This window comes from Bemisia tabaci, chromosome 2 (assembly GCF_918797505.1).
Source record: "Bemisia tabaci chromosome 2, PGI_BMITA_v3".
NCBI classification, from domain to species: domain Eukaryota; kingdom Metazoa; phylum Arthropoda; class Insecta; order Hemiptera; family Aleyrodidae; genus Bemisia; species Bemisia tabaci.
Window position 1 is genome coordinate 40,790,923 of NC_092794.1, and position 20,211 is coordinate 40,811,133.

Consider the following 20,211-nt stretch of genomic DNA (forward strand, 5'->3'; position numbering starts at 1 on the left):
CGGCGATTTTTCATTCGAGAAGTTTGTGCACATTGTTATACAGGGTGCGGCAAAAGTCCCGGGACGGCTGTTTATTTTTTAGACGGCTACACGTAGAAAAACGAATTTGGGGGGATGTTTTTGGGTCAAAGTAAGCTACTTTTTGGCACTCCCCAAAATTTGTTTGGGGGCCCCCCTACGGGAGGGCGGAAGACAACTTTTTTTTTCAAATGGCAACCCCCCACTTGTGACCCATCGTTGAAAAGAGGATAAAAAAAGAACATTTTTGGCGCAAGTCCCAGGTCGCCATCTTGATTTTTCACAAAATGGCGGCCAAAAATGGCTGAAAAATGGGTATCTCGGCTAAATATATTGATGGAATCGCATACAATTTGGTATCCTGGGGTTTTTTGGGACGAAAAAAACGAATCTGCCTTCAGTTTTTCTAAATAACCATTCCTTCCCAATATGGCGGCCTACAAAATGGCGGAAAAATTGTTAGCTTGGCTACTTATCAATGGAATCGCATAAAACTAGGTATCCGGGCGTTCATTGGGACGAGAAAAACGAATTCGGTATTAGTTTTGCAAAATTCTCACACTATTCTAAAATGGCGGCCAAAAATGTCATGAAATTATGGGTACGTTCGTAATCTACTCATTGATTACCGTGGAATAAAGGAGAAAACAGAAGTTTGTTGTAACCGACAAATTTTGGTGGAATTTGATACTGGGAGTATTTCCAGACCGAAAACAAGGGAGTACCGGTTTTCTAAAATCTTTAAAACCCGAAATAGTTTGTTTTGCGAGAAATTTGTTTTCTTCTTAATTCCACAGTAATCAATGGGTAGGTTACGAACGTACCCATAATTTCATGACATTTTTGGCCGCCATTTTAGAATAGTGTGAGAATTTTGCAAAACTAATGTACGGGTCACTCCACGTCAACTGTGCCAGGCTCGGAACCCGATCCCCTCCGATTTGGCTGAAAATTGGTATACGGGGTCTTTACATCATTATAAGAAACTAATTTGAAGGGTTTTCCCATCTTACGCCCCGTTCGCGAGATATCGACCCCCAAAGATGGGGTGAATTTTAGCGATATTCAAAAACGCCCGTTTTAGCGATTCTCATTTTCTCGACTTCCCTCTCTTTGACTCTCCATAGCGAGACTCTGTATCGATCCATCATACTTTAAAAGAGTGTTTCTAGACCAGTTTTTCATGTAAATTTTGAATATGCCATCGAAATTTAGCTAAAAATTATTCTAATGGCCGTAATTTAGGGTTTTTTAAAATAAACGATTTTCTCACCATTCAATGTTCAAACTGAATTCTCCAAAAAACTGTCTCTCAGATTTTCGATTTTTATTTTTTTACTTTAAGCTTAGGATATATACTTTTGGTTAATATACTTTTTTCAATGGAACTCGGACGGTTAAGGGCCTAAAAAAATTCAAATAGGCCAAAAAAGGTCAAAAATGGTAAAAAAAAGAGACGAATTTTTACATGTTAATCCAAATCTTTCGATAGTAAACTCTTCAATTATCGATATTTTTTCCCTTTTTACCCTCTAATATGTATAAAATCAGACTTGCAACGCTTCCCATACATTCACCGATCGATTAACGGCCTGAGGGAAACCGGAAACCGACCAAAAATCCTCGAAATTTACGCAAAAAGGCGATTTTTCACATCGTAACCGATGCATTCTATGGATTGTAACTGCAATTTCCAATTTTCTCTATTTATTTTAACCTTAAGGTATATACTTACAAGTAATAAACACTTACTAACGTGCATCGATGGGGCACGGATCTAAACGGAAATTAAAACCGGCCGGAAATGCTCAAAAATGACAGCGAAAAACGATTTATTACACGGGAACCGATGCATCTCCTGAATGGTCACTGAAATTTTAATTTTTTCTCTTTACTTCAACCTTATGGTGTAATATTTCGAGTACTTAACACCAATAAAAGTGCATCGATGTGTTACGGAGCTAAACGGAAATGGAAACCGGCCGGAAATGCTCAAAAAAGGCGGAGATTCCCACGGTAATCCGAGCATCTCATGATTAGTCACTGCAATTTTCACTTTTTTTTCTCTTCTTTGAACTCAAGGTGTATTTTTGAAAAGCTTACATTATACATTATCTATTTATTGGTAAAATATCTAAAACAAACCTAATTAGAAATGAACCGAAAATTCAAAAAAAAAAAAAAAAAAAAAAAAAAAGGCGATAAATGACGTTGAATAAGTGGAGTCGATTTGAATCGATGATATGATTTAAAGGAGCCGATGCTTGCATCATAAAAATCGCCGATTATAAACTTGACGGTGGAAAAATATGATGCACTTCATCGATCCTTTGGAAGACCTTTCTAAAGGTAAAGGCAGAGCCTGACACTCCTTTCAAAAAAGTTAGAAGCCGAAGATAACTAGCTAAGAATTACACCCCTACGGCTTCTGAATAGAGGCGATGAAGAACGGCCAGCCCTAACTTTTTTTTTCTCTCTCTTTCTCTCACGTGGAGGAGGTTGAGGGGAATCCGTCGGCGGACGATGTCCAATTAGGGACCAAGTGTGCCTTAGACTTCGACTTGACTGAGAATTCCAGCAATAGTTACAATAAAATGAGGAAGATAGTTCGAATAAGAAATGGAGGTTAGACTTGGACCTGATTTACGGGCAGGAAGAAAATATCATTCATTAATTTTGACAATAAATATTGCAAAAAAGTAAAAGCTAAAGAGCCGTATGCAAAAACGACATTTTTCGCCCCCCCACTAAAACTTATTCAAACTTCGTCTATCAGTTACTAATACTGGAGCGCTTCTTTCCCCAAATTTTCAGACCCCCAAAAAATTTTGGGGGGGCGCTAGGGGGGGTGGAAGTCAAAACCTGTGACCCTCGATATCTTTCGAACGAAACAAGATATTGAGGCCCGGTTTGGACGAAAAATCGTCAAAAATTGCATACTTTAAGATTCAAAAGGTCAAAATCCCAAAATTAAATTTTTAACTTAACTTATGTGCTTTTTTTCAGTTTTTGAGGAAAAACAATTTTTTTTAAACAGATTAAACTAAAATTTCACATTTTTTGATTTAAACCAAAACCAGTTTTTTAAATTGTTCGTCTTTTTCCGCATCCAACGAGTGGTCGTATAAGCTGGGGAACCGAACGGTTCCGGAGTTATGATCGATTGAAGTTTCCGCTCAACGCGCGCCGACCGACTTTCGCGCGCAAAAAAGTCGGATTTGACTGTTATTAAATCAGATTTAATGTTAAAACTGAGCAAAATGCATTATTAGGGACTCTTGAGGGTCGCTGAGTGCAGAAAGTACAGATACTTCCAAAAAATTCACGTTTTTAAAATTACAGCTCCGTAGCGCTATTTTAGAGGCCCACTGAGCGCCGACCGGCCGCTCAGTGGTCCTGTCCGGAGCTGTAATTTTAAAAACGTGAATTTTTTGGAAGTATCTGTAATTCCTGGACTCAGCAACCCTCAAGGGTCCCTAATAATGCATTTTGCTCAGTTTGAACATTAAATCTGATTTAATAATAGTCAAATCCGACTTTTTTGCGCGCGAAAGTCGGTCGGCGCGCGTTGAGCGGAAACTTCAATCGATCATAACTCCGGAACCGTTCGGTTCCCCAGCTTATACGACCACTCGTTGGATGCGGAAAAAGACGAACAATTTAAAAAACTGGTTTTGGTTTAAATCAAAAAATGTGAAATTTTAGTTTAATCTGTTTAAAAAAAATTGTTTTTCCTCAAAAACTGAAAAAAAGCACATAAGTTAAGTTAAAAATTTAATTTTGGGATTTTGACCTTTCGAATCTTAAAGTATGCAATTTTTGACGATTTTTCGTCCAAACCGGGCCTCAATATCTTGTTTCGTTCGAAAGATATCGAGGGTCACAGGTTTTGACTTCCACCCCCCCTAGCGCCCCCCCAAAATTTTTTGGGGGTCTGAAAATTTGGGGAAAGAAGCGCTCCAGTATTAGTAACTGATAGACGAAGTTTGAATAAGTTTTAGTGGGGGGGCGAATAATGTCGTTTTTGCATACGGCTCTTTGAAAAATGGTGAGACATCACGCTGCCTTTCCATACACCCGTATAATTTATTTGCTGGAAAACTCAGAATCCCAAATTTGAAGAGCGGATTCAAACCAAAGGAAAAGCGACGATACAAATGAAGTAGAGCAAAGAACAAAACCATCATTAATATAAACTTCGAAGGATTCAGACTTTCAGCGATTCTACCTTTTTCTACTTTTTCACTCGAGAGGTTGCCAGAATGTGCGATAAATGTGAATATTTTACATGGATTTGAATTAGGAAAAGTGTTAAAAAAAACAACTTATCTGGCAACAGTAAAGTCCGGGGGGGGGGGGCGAGAGGCTGCCTTCCTGGGAAAACCCATGATTTAGCCGGAAATGTCATTAAAACAATTGATTCCGTTTGAAGCATCAATTGTATACTAGGAGAAAGCTATTTTAAAATCATAATTGTAAATGGACACAGATGCTACATGCAGAGAGGGAAAAGGGGAAGGGAAAGGAAATGAAATGAGGATATGAATACTAATATGCAATCAGAAAGAATAAAACAAAAACATCAGAGAAATTTATATGCGATGAAAGTATAAGAAAAAAACACGAGTGGGCTCATTGCGATTCGGAACTCGAACTATATTATCGTTGCGCAGTTTTTAGACCCCTACGCCACCGATAATCTTCTTAAGAGGTAAAGATGAACTTTTGCTACTTCAGCAAGTCAAATCGCGGAAGGAGATCCATGGATTGTCTTTTTCTGCCACCCGATGGGATGACGTCCCAATCAAATGCGTTTTTGAAGAAATGATCGATCCCCATGATCGCTTCATCTTCACACATGCCACATGCTCCACACGCACTATTCATGTGCAAATGATGGCACGCTCCGGCAACAAGGTTCTGTGACGAAATCATTTTTGCCTGCAGAGTCTCCAAAATGTATACATCTTAGTGATCAAATGTCCAATCACTGAGAAAAATAGCTCGCAGAGAGAGCCGAATGTCACTCGCGTAGCGAGTGATCGGGGGTCAAGGGGGCGCAGCCCCTTGGCTGGCCGTGACGGACGCGCTTTGTCCAGAACGGCTAGTAAAACCATAAAAACCAGAGTGTCAGAAAAGAAAGAGGAACCCAAGGTCTTGACTTGACCTGACCGCATCACTGGAGGCCGTACTTGACCACTAGGCTCGATCAAAAAAGAAGGGAGAGGCCGACCCCGGGGGCAGTTTCTCTGAGTCATCTTCTCTTTGTTATAGCTCAGGAGAGAAAAGATTAGAGGAACTGAAATGTCAATCTACGGAATGGATTATATCAATCTAAAGGAGTGTCAGGCTGCCTTTACCTTTAGAAAGGTCTTCCAAAGGATCGATGAAGTGCATCATATTTTTCCACCGTCAAGTTTATAATCGGCGATTTTTATGATGCAAGCATCGGCTCCTTTAAATCATATCATAGATTCAAATCGACTCCACTTATTCAACGCCATTTATCGCCTTTTTTTTTTTTTTTTTTTTTTTTTTTAATTTTCGGTTCATTTCTAATTAGGTTTGTTTTAGATATTTTACCAATAAATAGATAATGTATAATGTAAGCTTTTCAAAAGTACACCTTGAGTTCAAAGAAGAGAAAAAAAAGTGAAAATTGCAGTGACTATTCATGAGAATTGCAGTTATAATCCATAGAATGCATCGGTTACGATGTGAAAAATCGCCTTTTTGCGTAAATTTCGAGGATTTTTGGTCGGTTTCCGGTTTCCCTCAGGCCGTTAATCGATCGGTGAATGTATGGGAAGCGTTGCAAGTCTGATTTTATACATATTAGAGGGTAAAAAGGGAAAAAATATCGATAATTGAAGAGTTTACTATCGAAAGATTTGGATTAACGTGTAAAAATTCGTCTCTTTTTTTTACCATTTTTGACCTTTTTTGGCCTATTTGAATTTTTTTAGGCCCTTAACCGTCCGAGTTCCATTGAAAAAGTATATTAACCAAAAGTATATATCCTAAGCTTAAAGTAAAAAAATAAAAATCGAAAATCTGAGAGACAGTTTTTTGGAGAATTCAGTTTGAACATTGAATGGTGAGAAAATCGTTTATTTTAAAAAACCCTAAATTACGGCCATTAGAATAATTTTTAGCTAAATTTCGATGGCATATTCAAAATTTACATGAAAAACTGGTCTAGAAACACTCTTTTAAAGTATGATGGATCGATACAGAGTCTCGCTATGGAGAGTCAAAGAGAGGGAAGTCGAGAAAATGAGAATCGCTAAAACGGGCGTTTTTGAATATCGCTAAAATTCACCCCATCTTTGGGGGTCGATATCTCGCGAACGGGGCGTAAGATGGGAAAACCCTTCAAATTAGTTTCTTATAATGATGTAAAGACCCCGTATACCAATTTTCAGCCAAATCGGAGGGGATCGGGTTCCGAGCCTGGCACAGTTGACGTGGAGTGACCCGTACATTAGTTTTGCAAAATTCTCACACTATTCTAAAATGGCGGCCAAAAATGTCATGAAATTATGGGTACGTTCGTAACCTACCCATTGATTACTGTGGAATTAAGAAGAAAACAAATTTCTCGCAAAACAAACTATTTCGGGTTTTAAAGATTTTAGAAAACCGGTACTCCCTTGTTTTCGGTCTGGAAATACTCCCAGTATCAAATTCCACCAAAATTTGTCGGTTACAACAAACTTCTGTTTTCTCCTATATTCCACGGTAATCAATGAGTAGATTACGAACGTACCCATAATTTCATGACATTTTTGGCCGCCATTTTAGAATAGTGTGAGAATTTTGCAAAACTAATACCGAATTCGTTTTTCTCGTCCCAATGAACGCCCGGATACCAAGTTTTATGCGATTCTATCGATAAATAGCCGAGATACCCATTTTTCAGCCATTTTCGGCCGCCATTTTTTGAAAAATCAAGATGGCGACCTGGGACTTACGCCAAAAATGTTCTATTTTTATCCTCTTTTCAACGATGGGTCACAAGTGGGGGGTTGCCATTTGAAAAAAAAAGTTGCCTCCCGCCCTCCCCTAGGGGGGCCCCCAAACAAAGAGCCATGCACAAATTCGCCCGTTTTTGGGCCCTCGAAATTGGGGTCGGTGTGAGGTTTTTTTTCATCTATAGGGTGACCCTTTACACATAATAAAATTTCAGATTGAGTATACGCACCGTTTTTGAAATATGGGGGGGGCAAAGTCCCCGATTTTTACTCATATTTGCAGGTATTTTATAGTCGAACTTCGGCTGCTACAAGGTACCGGATGTAGATATTGAAGCGCGGTTTGCGGTGATTTGTCAAGCTATTTCTGGATTATTTTTTCACATCTTTTACAAACCCGCAAATGGTTTTTCGGGGGGGGGGGGGGGGGAGCTTTATTCATACTATCATGACCGTTCGTATACGTCTTACTGGCATTAATTGCTTCGTTCTCGACTCCTCTCCACGCCGTAATCATGATGGTATTTTCTGTTAGGAATCTTTCTTCTTCTTTATATTTGACCAATTCTAATGTTGTCTCCCCCTTTCTCCCTTTTTAACCTCCCCCCCCCCCCCAATTCTAAACACTCCCTCTCAAGTGTATATTCCTGTGCGGCAGATATGAAGGTGTTATTTGTGGGGAATTATTTTTCTGTCTTTATGGTTGATAAACTTTGACCCCACCTATTTCCTCCTTCCCCCCTTTACCCCTGTTTCACCCCCCCCCCCAATTTCCACCGTACCTTACTCGAAGTTGTCTGCTCCCTCCGCAGCAGAAATGAGGATGTTTCCAGCGAAGAATTTTTTACTTTTTTAAACTCAATACAAGGGAGACACCCCCCACCCTTTTTTCTCTTTCCCATCCCCCCTCACTAGTTCATATTTCCTACCTTATTCCCTCTTTCCACTGCCCCCCCCCCCTCTTTTCTCTTTTTTACATGCTTGAATACTTTTTTTTGTGAGAGTATAATAGTTATCGGATAGTGTAATAGTTACCGGAAACATCCTCATTTCTGCTGCAGAGGGAGCAGACAACTTCGAGTAAGGTACGGTGGAAATGGGGGGGGGTGAAACAGGGGTAAAGGGGGGAAGGAGGAAATAGGTGGGGTCAAAGTTTATCAACCATAAAGACAGAAAATAATTCCCCACAAATAACACCTTCATATCTGCCGCACAGGAATATACACTTGAGAGGGAGTGTTTAGAATTGGGGGGGGGGGGGTTTAAAAAGGGAAAAAGGGGGAGACAACATTAGAATTGGTCAAATATAAAGAAGAAGAAAGATTCCTAACAGAAAATACCATCATGATTACGGCGTGGAGAGGAGTCGAGAACGAAGCAATTAATGCCAGTAAGACGTATACGAACGGTCATGATAGTATGAATAAAGCTCCCCCCCCCCCCCCCCCGAAAAACCATTTGCGGGTTTGTAAAAGATGTGAAAAAATAATTCAGAAATAGCTTGACAAATCACCGCAAACCGCGCTTCAATATCTACATCCGGTACCTTGTAGCAGCCGAAGTTCGACTATAAAATACCTGCAAATATGAGTAAAAATCGGGGTTTTGCCCCCCCATATTTCAAAAACGGTGCGTATACTCAATCTGAAATTTTATTATGTGTAAAGGGTCACCCTATAGATGAAAAAATACCTCACACCGACCCCAATTTCGAGGGCCCGAAAACGGGCGAATTTTAGCCCTTTTTGTGCAAGGCTCTTTTGTGGAGTGCCAAAAAGTAGCTTACTTTGACCCAAGAACATCCCCCAAAATTGGTTTTTCTACGTGTAGCCGTCTAAAAAATAAACAGTCGTCCCGGGACTTTTGCCGCACCCTGTATGTACCCACGTGGGATCATTATGCTGTAAATTGTTCTGGAAGGTAGACTTGTTTTCCTACATTTTGGCCTTTTGGAACGTAGAAAAAATAATTTTGAAATTTCCTCAGCATGATTTGAAAATATTAACATTGGGGTTAAAAGAGTCATTTTTTGGGGGGTTAATTCAGCCACTCACCAAGTCAAGATTTAACTGATTCTCTGAATTTTATTTGTTTTCTGCAGAGATCATGGTCAGAAAATTTATCAGGAAAAAAGAGGTTCCAAGAATTCCTAGAAGAATTCTGCTTAAAGCCGTAAAATCGCATTCTTTTGGTGGGCATAAAATGCAGGGTTGAAAAAAAAAATGTTTTCTGGAAAATATTCAAAACTTTCCAAAATTCCTATTTATGCCTCGAAGAGAAGTTTTATAATTTTTTCTATATAAAAGTGGATTTTTATCTTCTTGTCATTCTGAATTTCTAAATATTCTTAAGGTTACCTTTTTTCAACACTCCTCTCATACCAACCAAAAGTTATCATGAATCATATTTTATCTATTTATTCATCCATTCACGTTTTTACAGGTGACCTCATTCATTTAAAAAATACCTACAAAAATAAAAAGAAAAAAAGAAAAAGAAATTAATCATCAAGTCACTGCCAAATTTACATTAAATGATAAAAAAGAGAAACCCAACCCTTCCCCCTTCAATATTTCTTATAAATTTACTTTTTTTATAGTGCGGCATTGAAACATTTAAAGATGTATCTCACACAGGTTTGACAGATATCTATTTTAAGTTGATTAAAATGTGTCCAGAATGATTTACAATAGGTGACTCAGTTAACCGCAGGGGTGGCTCATTAAACCCAATGGTCTGCGTTCAGTGAGCCAAAAAGGTTACCCTGCTCAAATGCAGATTTTGACTTTACCGTATGCATACCTGCAAAAATTATTCCGGCATAAATTAAATAGCTGAGAGTATACATTCGATCGTTTTGAATCATGTAATCAGACAAAAAAATTATGTAAATAAGATTTAGGAGCGTTTTCCTAAAACTGGCTCAAATAACCCCACTCTCCCCTAAGCGTTATACGTACGACAATGCAACATTACAAGAGCAGCCTAATTTAAAACTTCATAAATCTTTTGCTAAATGACGTTAGTCGATAATTACCTATTCAAAAGTATTTGTTGATCAAGAAGATAAGATAATCGACCGACACCTAGCAATCGTCCCGAAGCTGCACGCGTGGTTCAGGAATATAGCCCCCAGCTGACAATACCACTATTGTATCACCTTTAAATTGGATGTGAAATGAAAATTATTGAACCCAAACCTTGAACCTTAATGCTTAAATCAGCGCAAAGAGCGCAAAAAAAAAAAAAAAAAAAAAAAAAAAAAAAAAAAAAAGTAACAAAGTACTAAAAATAGATTTTGCAAGTCTTCAACACTCTCTTTAGTGTTTTAGATTTTCACTTTTTCTGCTAGTAGACTTGCTATTGGTAATTAATTTGAGAAAAAATTGGCCTATTCTTCAGTTCAAAACACGGTTGATAGGGCCATTTTTGGTTTTGGACTTACAATCTTTGAGCATTTTAGTTCTGTATATTTTTTTGGAAAATATCATCCTAATAACAATAAGTATCCGCTTGTTTGGCTTTCTCGGACGTGAGTAAAATTTGAGTTTTTGACTTGTTACAGGTTACACTGTTAGAAATCGAGAGATGAAATACGGTGCCGGAGTCTTTGTTGCGCCCGAAGACTCCGAGTAATATAATAGCAAAGTAAAATTAGCATAACAATAACAGAGTATAACACTCCGGAAAAAGAGTAGATTTCACTCCGTCCCAAGTACATTTTTCAAGGGAAAAATCGCGATAGGTACTTTGAAATTAAGTTGCGATTTTTTTAGGATTTTTTGACGATAAAATCGCTAGGATCAACATTTGAGCGATTATCTTTGATATTGTCGGAAAATCATCTCTTCGCAATCGCCCTCACTAAAATGGAAATTATACCTCAATGTATCACTATTATTTGTCCTATGAATTCGCGATAAATCGCCGTCGATGAAATTGCGATTTTATTGCAAATTTATACGATGAAATCGAAATTTATCGCAATTTTTCATCGGACAATATTGCGATAATTCGACGTAGATAAAATCGCCATACATCTTCCAAGCAAACTGCAGCTCATCGTGATCACTGGTACTTGGGCAATTACCAAGTAAATCGCTTCATAAGGATAGATTCTGCTTCGCATTCATATCTCGTGGGGTTTCTGTTCGCTACATAGACTCAACCACAGTCTTTTACTCCAAGTGTTTAACAGCGTATATGTATACGACATAGGTTTGAACATAAATTGATAGAGGTTATATGATTGCAGGATGATCGGCTCTCTGAATTTCGCTGTGGCAAGCTTGTGCACTCTGATATGGATCTCCTTAGCGATGCCATCCTCTTGCGAGCCCCTGCCTATGGGTAACGACCACGCGCCCCGGACAGGACGGAACAAACCCTTCGGCTCGCCCGACGAGCTTCGCAGCTACCTCGATGAACTCGGCCAATACTTCGCCGTCGTCGGCAGACCCAGGTACTTTAAAGTACCTACACCAGTAATAGATTCATTTATAAAGGCTACAAGGGTGCGTCACTTTTGCATTATTCGGCATATCAATCGGACGTATTTCTGCTAAACGGAACCAGAGATAGGTGGGAAAGACGGGGTGTTTTCGTCAGTCGGGGGCTGTAAGAATGAATGGGAATTATAAAGGGCCAGTGACGTCATCGGCAGCGAAGTCGCCACCGCGCTCATTTTGTTGTCCTCTTTAACTCATGAGACCTATCCACGACGCTCTTTTGCCATGCTCACGACTCATGAGTGCTGCATTCACTTGGCGCTTGGTTCCGTTTGACCGAATGACAAATCCTGCTTTTCCATTTTCCCAAAGGGAATCATGCCCACTTTTACATTGTTTCTTATGCTGCTCTCTCTAGAGCACATCCCATATTTCTCATTCGTCTAAAATTCCATTCATCAGAAATGCGTCCAATTGGACTACTTTTTGCAATTAGGAACTACAACCTCTGGCTGATATCAGAAATGTCATAAGTACCATTAATTTCCTTATGCAGATAGGTGGTTATATGTATGAGTCAGAAATTATGGTTCCTTATTGCAGAATGCGGTTCAATTTGCGATGAACAAGCAATGAACAACAACGGTTAATTAAAGTTTGAAAACAACAGAACGTAAAAGAATAGGGTACATTGATGTAACGCACCGTTGCCGTTGCACGCTATTTTCTAGGAATAGATTCCAAGATAGATCCCAAAACATAGATTCAGATTTTTTTTAATGACTGAGAGAAGTCATTCATTCCACATAATTTAATGAGCGACTTGCAAGGTACGAATACAAGTGTTCTGATACCTACCTCTTCCTCCTTTAAAATTCTACGTCAAAACTGATTTCGCGCAACAAAATTACTATCATTTGGAAACCTAACCAGGAAACAAACGTCTTCATTTAACATTGGCTACGAAATATTACAATTTTCCACCCACAAATACAACCAGAGTCTACCAGTGACGTGGCGTGCTTTGCTCGATTGATTTTTCATTTAAACCTATGAAATAGGATCGATCAACAAGGTGCTCGCAACGGACACCTTAATAATCGATTCATTACCATAGCTTCAAATAGGGAAATATCGACATTCGGCCATTCGCGCCTCGCCACCAAAAATTGCAAACTAAAAAGGTTTCGGCAGGCCTCTTAATCCGGTAGTGTGTTGTTAAAAATGTAAACAATGTGCAACAGCTGAGCCGAAGCGCCAATGTCATGAGGTTGCCATATTCTCATATCGCACAGACTGTTGCGTTAGAATTTGGTGTACGACTTAACATGATAGATTATATTCTTTTTATGAGCGGAAGATTTGGATTTATGCATAAAAAAACGTGATTACCTTGATAAGAAGTTACTCGCAATAATTTTCATCACCCAGATTGTACTTTAAGTGAAATTTTGATGGGAAAACGTGTATAGTAAAGCACTTGCTGCTGCTTTGCTCAACATAAAAGACAAAGTGCCCTTTTAACGGGAAGAAATTGTCGATTTATAATTAGTCAAACAATTCCTATTTGTGCAATCGGTGCAACTCTAAAGCCTGTTACCAAAGTTGATAACCAATACAGATGAGTGACAAAGCATAATATTTGAAAATTTTCTTCCGGAATGTAAAGTGTTCTCAATAGCAATAAAATTGTTCTTTTTCTTATTTTTTTTTTAGATTCGGGAAACGTACATTGCTGCCTCTGCTAGCAGGACCATCGATGAAAGATCCATCGAATCATCGAATTGGATTAGGAGCAGCATTTCCACCTTTGGATAGCTCGGACGTTTATCGACTCGTTTATTCACCAGAAAATGACGTTTCGTAAAAAATATAAATATATCTAATAATTTAATTAGATTAGTAAATTGATAAAAATAAACGGAGTAAACAGGCAAAAGAAATGAGGATAAAAGAATAGATTCAACTCTCTATATTATATTTCTACAGTTAGAGGGCCGAATTTTTTAGTTGTTCTTTTTAGATAAATTTTCTTTCATTTATAGAAGGGCATCGTATGGTTTCAATCAGTGGCGAGAGCTTGCTTAGTGATGTATCGATTGATCTGACATTTTACGTATGAAAATGGATCGATAGATACCTACAAAGTTCGCAACAAACACCGTAATAATCGATTATTTATCATAGTTTCAAATGGGAAAATATCGGTATTTGATCATTCACGCCTCACTACTGGTTTGGTAACTAAGGGAAGTTTGAGGACGCCTTTAACATAGCATCACAGAAAGGATAATTTTTTGGAACCTGAAGTACGAGTACAGTTAAAAAGTAAAACTTTGGAATAAAGCATGCAAGAGATTTAAATGATTCAACAAAAATATCGTAAATATTGTAGGAGAGTTACTATTGGGAAATTTTCATAAGTATATAAAGGACGGTCTAGAGCTACCTCCAAGCTTGTCAAAATCGTATAATTTTTTGTTTATTCGTAATTTTTATTTTTAGTGTCGAATCATCTTCATCATTTGCAAGAATTTATTTCAAAAGTTATCCTCAATATATCACTCCAGGTCCTGAAAACTTTTCCTCTTTAGGTTGACATGTAAGAGGCAGTCACGATGGAAACGATATGCTGCCACCTTATGCCGCAATCACACGCTGAATTTAGCAGCTGAATGTGGAAGTCTATCATCACCCAACGGCTGAAATTTCGCAAATTCGAGTTATTTTCATCCAGATGTGTATCAAATCTACTCGAATAGTTCAGGCAAATCCAACATTAGTCCGATGGATGCTGAGAATAGTTGCTGAATTTTGCGCGCCACGCGCAAAATTCAGGCATCGGGCCGATGACTTCCACATTCAAGCCACATTCAGCTCCCATAGGTATTCAGCGTGTGATTGCGGCATTCAGGAAATGAGCCGTTTCAGAAAAAAACATGTTTTTGGCCCAGAATTGTTTGATTCTGACAACGATAGAAAAATATATTTTCACTAATGAAGAGATGTTTTTATTTATTTGGGTCTAAACTGGTATCAGTCTTCTTTTTTCTTTCTTTCTTTGAGTTTGTGTTTTTTACTTGTATGTTGCTTTCAACTGGAAAAAAACTGTCATCCAAGTTATTGCCTTCATGATATCACATCCAACTTCAAATTCTCCGTTTACAGAACGAAGTGTTAAATATAAATATAACTTTTTAAATTTTGTATTTTTTGTTCAAGTGTAAAAAATACGTACGTAATTTCTGAAGTAAAAATGAGATCAGCATACTGTCAAGGCATGACAAACGGTCGTCGAAACGCCTTCATTTACTCACGTATGCAATTATTTTCTGTCATGCGCGAATTGCATTTGCCGATGCGCATGTCGTCACCTTCCAGGCAAAGTATCACAAGCGCCAACCGACGTTTCAAAATTTCCGCCGCCATTTCATTTTTTTACTGAGAAATCGTTGGTTGAATCTGTTCGAAAATTTCACTAAATTTTATCGGCAGCACAAAGAAAATTCGGTGTAATTTTCGGACAGCTTCGTTGAACAATTTTTCTGTAAAAAAATATAATGGCGGCGGAAATTTTTAAACGTCGCATGGCGCTTTTGATACTTTGCCTGGAAGGTGACGATGTCTTTAATCAGATTATACAGGGTGTCCCACAAGTCCGCACCCCCCCCCCCCCCATTGTAACTTTTGAACGGTTAGAGATAGAAAAACGAAACTTTGGGAATGTTTCTACCTGAAAAGGGACCATCTTCTAGGAGGGTCAAAATTGTTGTCCCCCACTCAGGGGGGGCGGGGGCCCCCAACTTTGTTTTTCAAAGGTTACCCCTATCTTGTGGTACATCATTCGAAAGAGCGTGAAAAAATAAGAATTTTGACGCAAACTGTAGATCAATATCTTAATTTTTGACCGATTTATGATAGATCAAAGGTCAAATTTGACCTATTTTCAAAAAATCATAACTCCGGTTCAAATTATCATAAAGAAAAAAAAAACGGGAAAATTTACCAAAGTGGAAGCACTTTTAATTAAAAATCACAGAAATTACTTCAAAATAATTTTTAGAGGGGTTTCGGACCCCCAAATATGTCATACGTCAAAGGTCATACGATTTTCCCGCGAAATGAGCCAATTTCCCCTTACTTTGCGTCAACATTATCTTGATAAGTTCAAAATTAGTTCAACAATGCGTTTTCAAGTCCTCGAATTTTGATCAAAGTTTTAAAAAAAAAAACGAAATTTAAATGGTTGAATTGAATCACCTTAAATTTCGCTTTTTGAACTTTGCCCGAACTGACTAGTTAAAAATATAAAGATTTTTCGATTCTGAAAAACAAAATGTTCGTTTAGGCACATAGTGTATTGTATGGAGTACTGTTGCTATTCGACCCTTGTCTTCAGGTCAAAATTGTTACAAGGATGTCCCTTGCAAGAGACGATTTTTTTTTGTAATTTCTCCCAATTTTTTCTCCGTTATATAATTGAATTGCTTGTCAAATTCTGAGGTCAATTATATTTAATTGTAACTTATACATTTCTTTTTTTCCCTTCCTTTCATATTTTGTATGGAGAGGTTTCGTTGATTTCTTCGGATTTCGAATACCGTAACTTCTCTTCTATTCGGCCGATTTTAATGAATGAGACCTCTTTTAATTCGTCTTTTAACGGAGAGTAAGGAAAACATTTCTAAGTACACGCGAAACAATTTTTTTTGAAAATCTGACGAATCCTAGCGTGACGGTGAAATGGTTCATCAAGCGTAAAAGGGTCCGGGTCGGGTCGCTCGGAGGACAATAGAAACTGCCTCGGTCTCGAGACGGATGTCCGGTGTGCGGGGAGGAGAAGGGTAAGTGGATTTCTGTAAAAGCAAATTGAATTCTGTACGTGCTATGGTTAGCACATGGTCTAATGAGTTCTGAGGCTCATCACAGATTGCACTTACGTTTGGCCGGGCTGGCCCTGGCTATCAGAGCAGTGGTACCAAATTTTGAAAAGCATAACAGGGGTATAGATATCTGTCAATGCAACGTTTTAAACAAAACGAAGGAGTGCAATTCTCATTCGAAGAGTGCCGAACTGCTCAGCCATCCTCGAATCAGTTCGTTTGCTTCTGCTTATATATGCATATTTTAAATTAGCGCGGCGCATTCTGTGATGACCCTGATTAGGGGTCGATAGGGGACGTAGCTGGAGCGTCGCGACGTCAGCCAACGGGACGTCTCTAAAGAGAGATATCTCGAGCTGACGTCACCAAACTCCAGGGGGACTGTTGCGTCGGACAGTGGTCGCCCGTGGTCTCTCTATGGAGAGAGATCTCGTGCAGACCACCTACACAACACAACAGTGGGTGCTCTTTGAGGGGCAGTCGTTGACCTCCCAAAAAACGAAAGACGTAGTCAATAAAGAGAGAAAAGGTCTGTCTCTGACTGAATTTCGGTATATTGTTTGAGTTGGCTATTCTATCAGATGAGAGGGCTGAAATTTCTAGACCTGAGAGTCGACAGCTCGGGCACCAACGAATAATTTGGGAGTCAGCCATCAAAAATTTGGGAGCTATCCCAAAATCAGTAACAGGAACCACGCTTGCAAAAACTCAGAAAGAACAATTTTCCTGGAAAGATCAAAGAAATTACAGCAAAACTGGCCCATCCTCTCAAAATAAAGGCTACACAGAGGTACTCAACCACACACATAAGCAGGACAGAGATTATTACGCGAATTTAAGCCAAAATCATAATAACCTCCCTCAGCGCCTAGGAGATAGGCAACCCCAAATACACCAAAAAGCAGACCAATATTGGTACGATTACTCTCACCAGTCCGACACGTCTTTCGTTTTTTGGGAGGTCAGCGACTGCCCCCCAAAGAGCACCCACTGTTGTGTTGTGTAGGTGGTCTGCACGAGATCTCTCTCCATAGAGAGACCACGGGCGACCACTGTCCGACGCAACAGTCCCCCTGGAGTTTGGTGACGTCAGCTCGAGATATCTCTCTTTAGAGACGTCCCGTCGGCTGACGTCGCGACGCTCCAGCTACGTCCCCTATCGACCCCTAATCAGGGTCATCACAATTCTTAGGTTTTTTTTTAAAAAAAAAACAAGTAACGTAGACTCTTGGTATTCATTGCACATAAACTAGAAAGCCCCAGAATGAGAAAAAACTTTAAATCATAATTATTAACGGATAAGTAAACTTTTTACACGCTTTGGAAAATCTCAGAAGTTCGCGGTAGTCACTTTTCGGTAAGGAACTAAGGGACTCGGTTATTGTATCGAGTGGGGGGTCGAAACGATCGCAAAGGCGGTGTACTACGTATACGCGCCAAAATGACACCCAAAGGTGTTATAAAAAAGACGGATCCAAGAAACTTTGCTTCACAACAAGGAGGTATCCACTTCATAACTAAGCATTGAATGGATTACATATTGCAATTTGGAACCACTATTTCTGGTCCATTTTAGAAACAGCATACATGCTTTTGGTTTCCCTTTGCAGATATGTGCTTTTATTGGAAAGTCAGAGGTAATGGTTCCTTATTGCAAAAAGTAATCTAAATCATTAACAAAAGGGGACTTCATTTGGTGAAATAACAGTCTTCTTGCAAAAATGAGATGGTATAAACCCCAAAAGGCCCAAAAACTTGGGTAAAGAGACTCCGGGCAAGTCAACATCCTCTGGTCAAAAATCTCCAAAAACTCTTCTTTGTTCCCCTCTCCAGTGGAAAAAGGAAAAATCACACTACAATAGCTTCCATTTCCGTCGTAGAGTACCCCAAGCGGACCAAAGAACGGAACTCTTAGTCGTTAACACATTTATTTAACAAAATCTCCGGGAGGTCACTGACTGGCTACAGGCTGCTAGACCCTCATTGGATCAAAACGCATACCGTACCATTTTGGCGCGTATACGTAGTATACCGCCTTTGCGATCGTTTCGAACCCTGCTCGATACAATAACCGAGTCCCTTTGTGCCTTACCGAAAAGTGACTACCGCTAACTTCTGAGATTTTCCAAAGCGTGTAAAAAGTTTACTAATCCGTCAATAATTATGATTTAAAGTTGTTTCTCATTTTGAGGCTTTCTAGTTTATGTGCAATGAATACCAAGAGTCTACGTTATTTTGTTTTTTTTAAAAAAAGCCTGAGAATACTCAGCGCTGATTTAAAATATGCATATATGTATAAACGGAAGCAAGCGAACTGATTCGAGGATGGCTGACCAGTTCGGCACTCCTTGAATGATAATTTCACTACCTCCGTTTTTTTCAAAACGTTGCTTTGACAGATCTCCACACCCTTGTTATGATTTTCAAAATTTCGTAGCACTGATCTGATAGCTTGGGCCAGCAAGGCAATCGTAAGTGCAATCTGCGATGAGCCTTGAAACTCATTAGACCATTTTCTAAACGTGGCTCATACAGGAATCCACCTACCCTTCTGTTCTTCACGCTCTTGATCACTGCGTCGGCGCGCGGCGTCACGAAGAACAATGGGCCTTGGGCCGCCTTGAGTCCCGGCGCGGCCGAGACCCGTACCCCAATTGATTACGCTGGATTAACCATTTCACCGTGACGCTAGGATTCGTCCAATTTTCAAAAAAAATTGTTTCACGTTTATTTAGCAATTTTTTCCTTACTCTCCGTTAAAACACAAATAAAAAGAGACCTCATTCATAAAAATCGGCCGAATAGAAGAGAAGTTACAGTAATCGGAAATCCGAAGGAATCGAAAAAACCTCGACTTCTCGATACAAAAAATAAAATGAAGGGGAGAAAAAGAAATGTATAAATTACAATTAAATATAATTGACCTCAGAATTTGACAAGCAATTCAATCATATACCTATCGGAGAAAAAACTGGGAGAAATTACAAAAAATTCGCCTCTTGCAAGGGGCTTCTTTGTAAGAATTTTGACCTGAAGACAAGGGTCGAATAACAGCAGTACTCCATACAATACACGGTGTGCCTGAACGAGTTAAACATTTTTTATACGTCCAAATCGAAAAATCTTTATATTTTTAACTACAGTGTCTCTTGAATTGTTTAAGCAAAAACAAAACCGGTCGAGATTCGGGAACGTAAAGGCGCTTTAAAAGTATTCTGGGGCTATAATAGCTAAATCACCGGTAGTAAATCCCGTTATATTATTAAAAAGAAATTGACTCCATAGTTTAATTCCTTAGTTTCTTGAATACGATTATTTTAAGCACTTAAACATTTATACCACCAAATTTAGCCATGGGGTGATTTCCTGAGAGCCAATAATATCACGAATTTCTCATAGAGCTCTTCAAAAGTGGCTTGCTATTTTGGCAGCCGATTCGGCCATCGAACCGGAGTTTAAATGGAAGCTGATAATAACCCAAAGTTCTGAGAAAAATTTTGAGATGAGTATGAGAACGGTTTGTGTTAAGTAACGAGGAGAGGCGGGCAAAGCGGCTAAAATCCGATCTAATTTCTACAGTTTTTCTGTTGAATTAATGTTGCCGCGGGCTTCTGACTGTGTCCACACATAGTTTCTGTTCAGCATATCGATACATGAGTATTTACACACGTAGAATCTAATTTTCACGTCGGGGAGTCGACATATTTTGATTTTTTCGATTTTATACGGAAAATTGATGGTTTTTCGGGATTGAAATTATTATTGTTTCATGAAAAATAAATGCACCCAAAATGACTATAGCATATTGATTTTTACACATTTGCACTCACGAAATTGGTTGGTAAATTCAACGAGTGGGTTAGGGTGTATCTTATTTTTGAGTTTTGC

General features: G+C 38.9%; 1 protein-coding gene across 1 annotated transcript; it reads left to right on the plus strand.

The window, feature by feature from the left end:
- The first annotated feature begins 11,220 nt into the window (after positions 1 to 11,220).
- LOC109037295 (uncharacterized) lies at positions 11,221 to 14,642 on the plus strand. The gene is made up of 2 exons (XM_019051892.2): positions 11,221 to 11,454; positions 13,157 to 14,642. Exons 1-2 carry the CDS (start codon positions 11,249 to 11,251, stop codon positions 13,305 to 13,307), a joined length of 357 nt encoding a protein of 118 aa, XP_018907437.1. The 5' UTR covers positions 11,221 to 11,248; the 3' UTR covers positions 13,308 to 14,642.
- Positions 14,643 to 20,211: the final 5,569 nt, after the last annotated feature.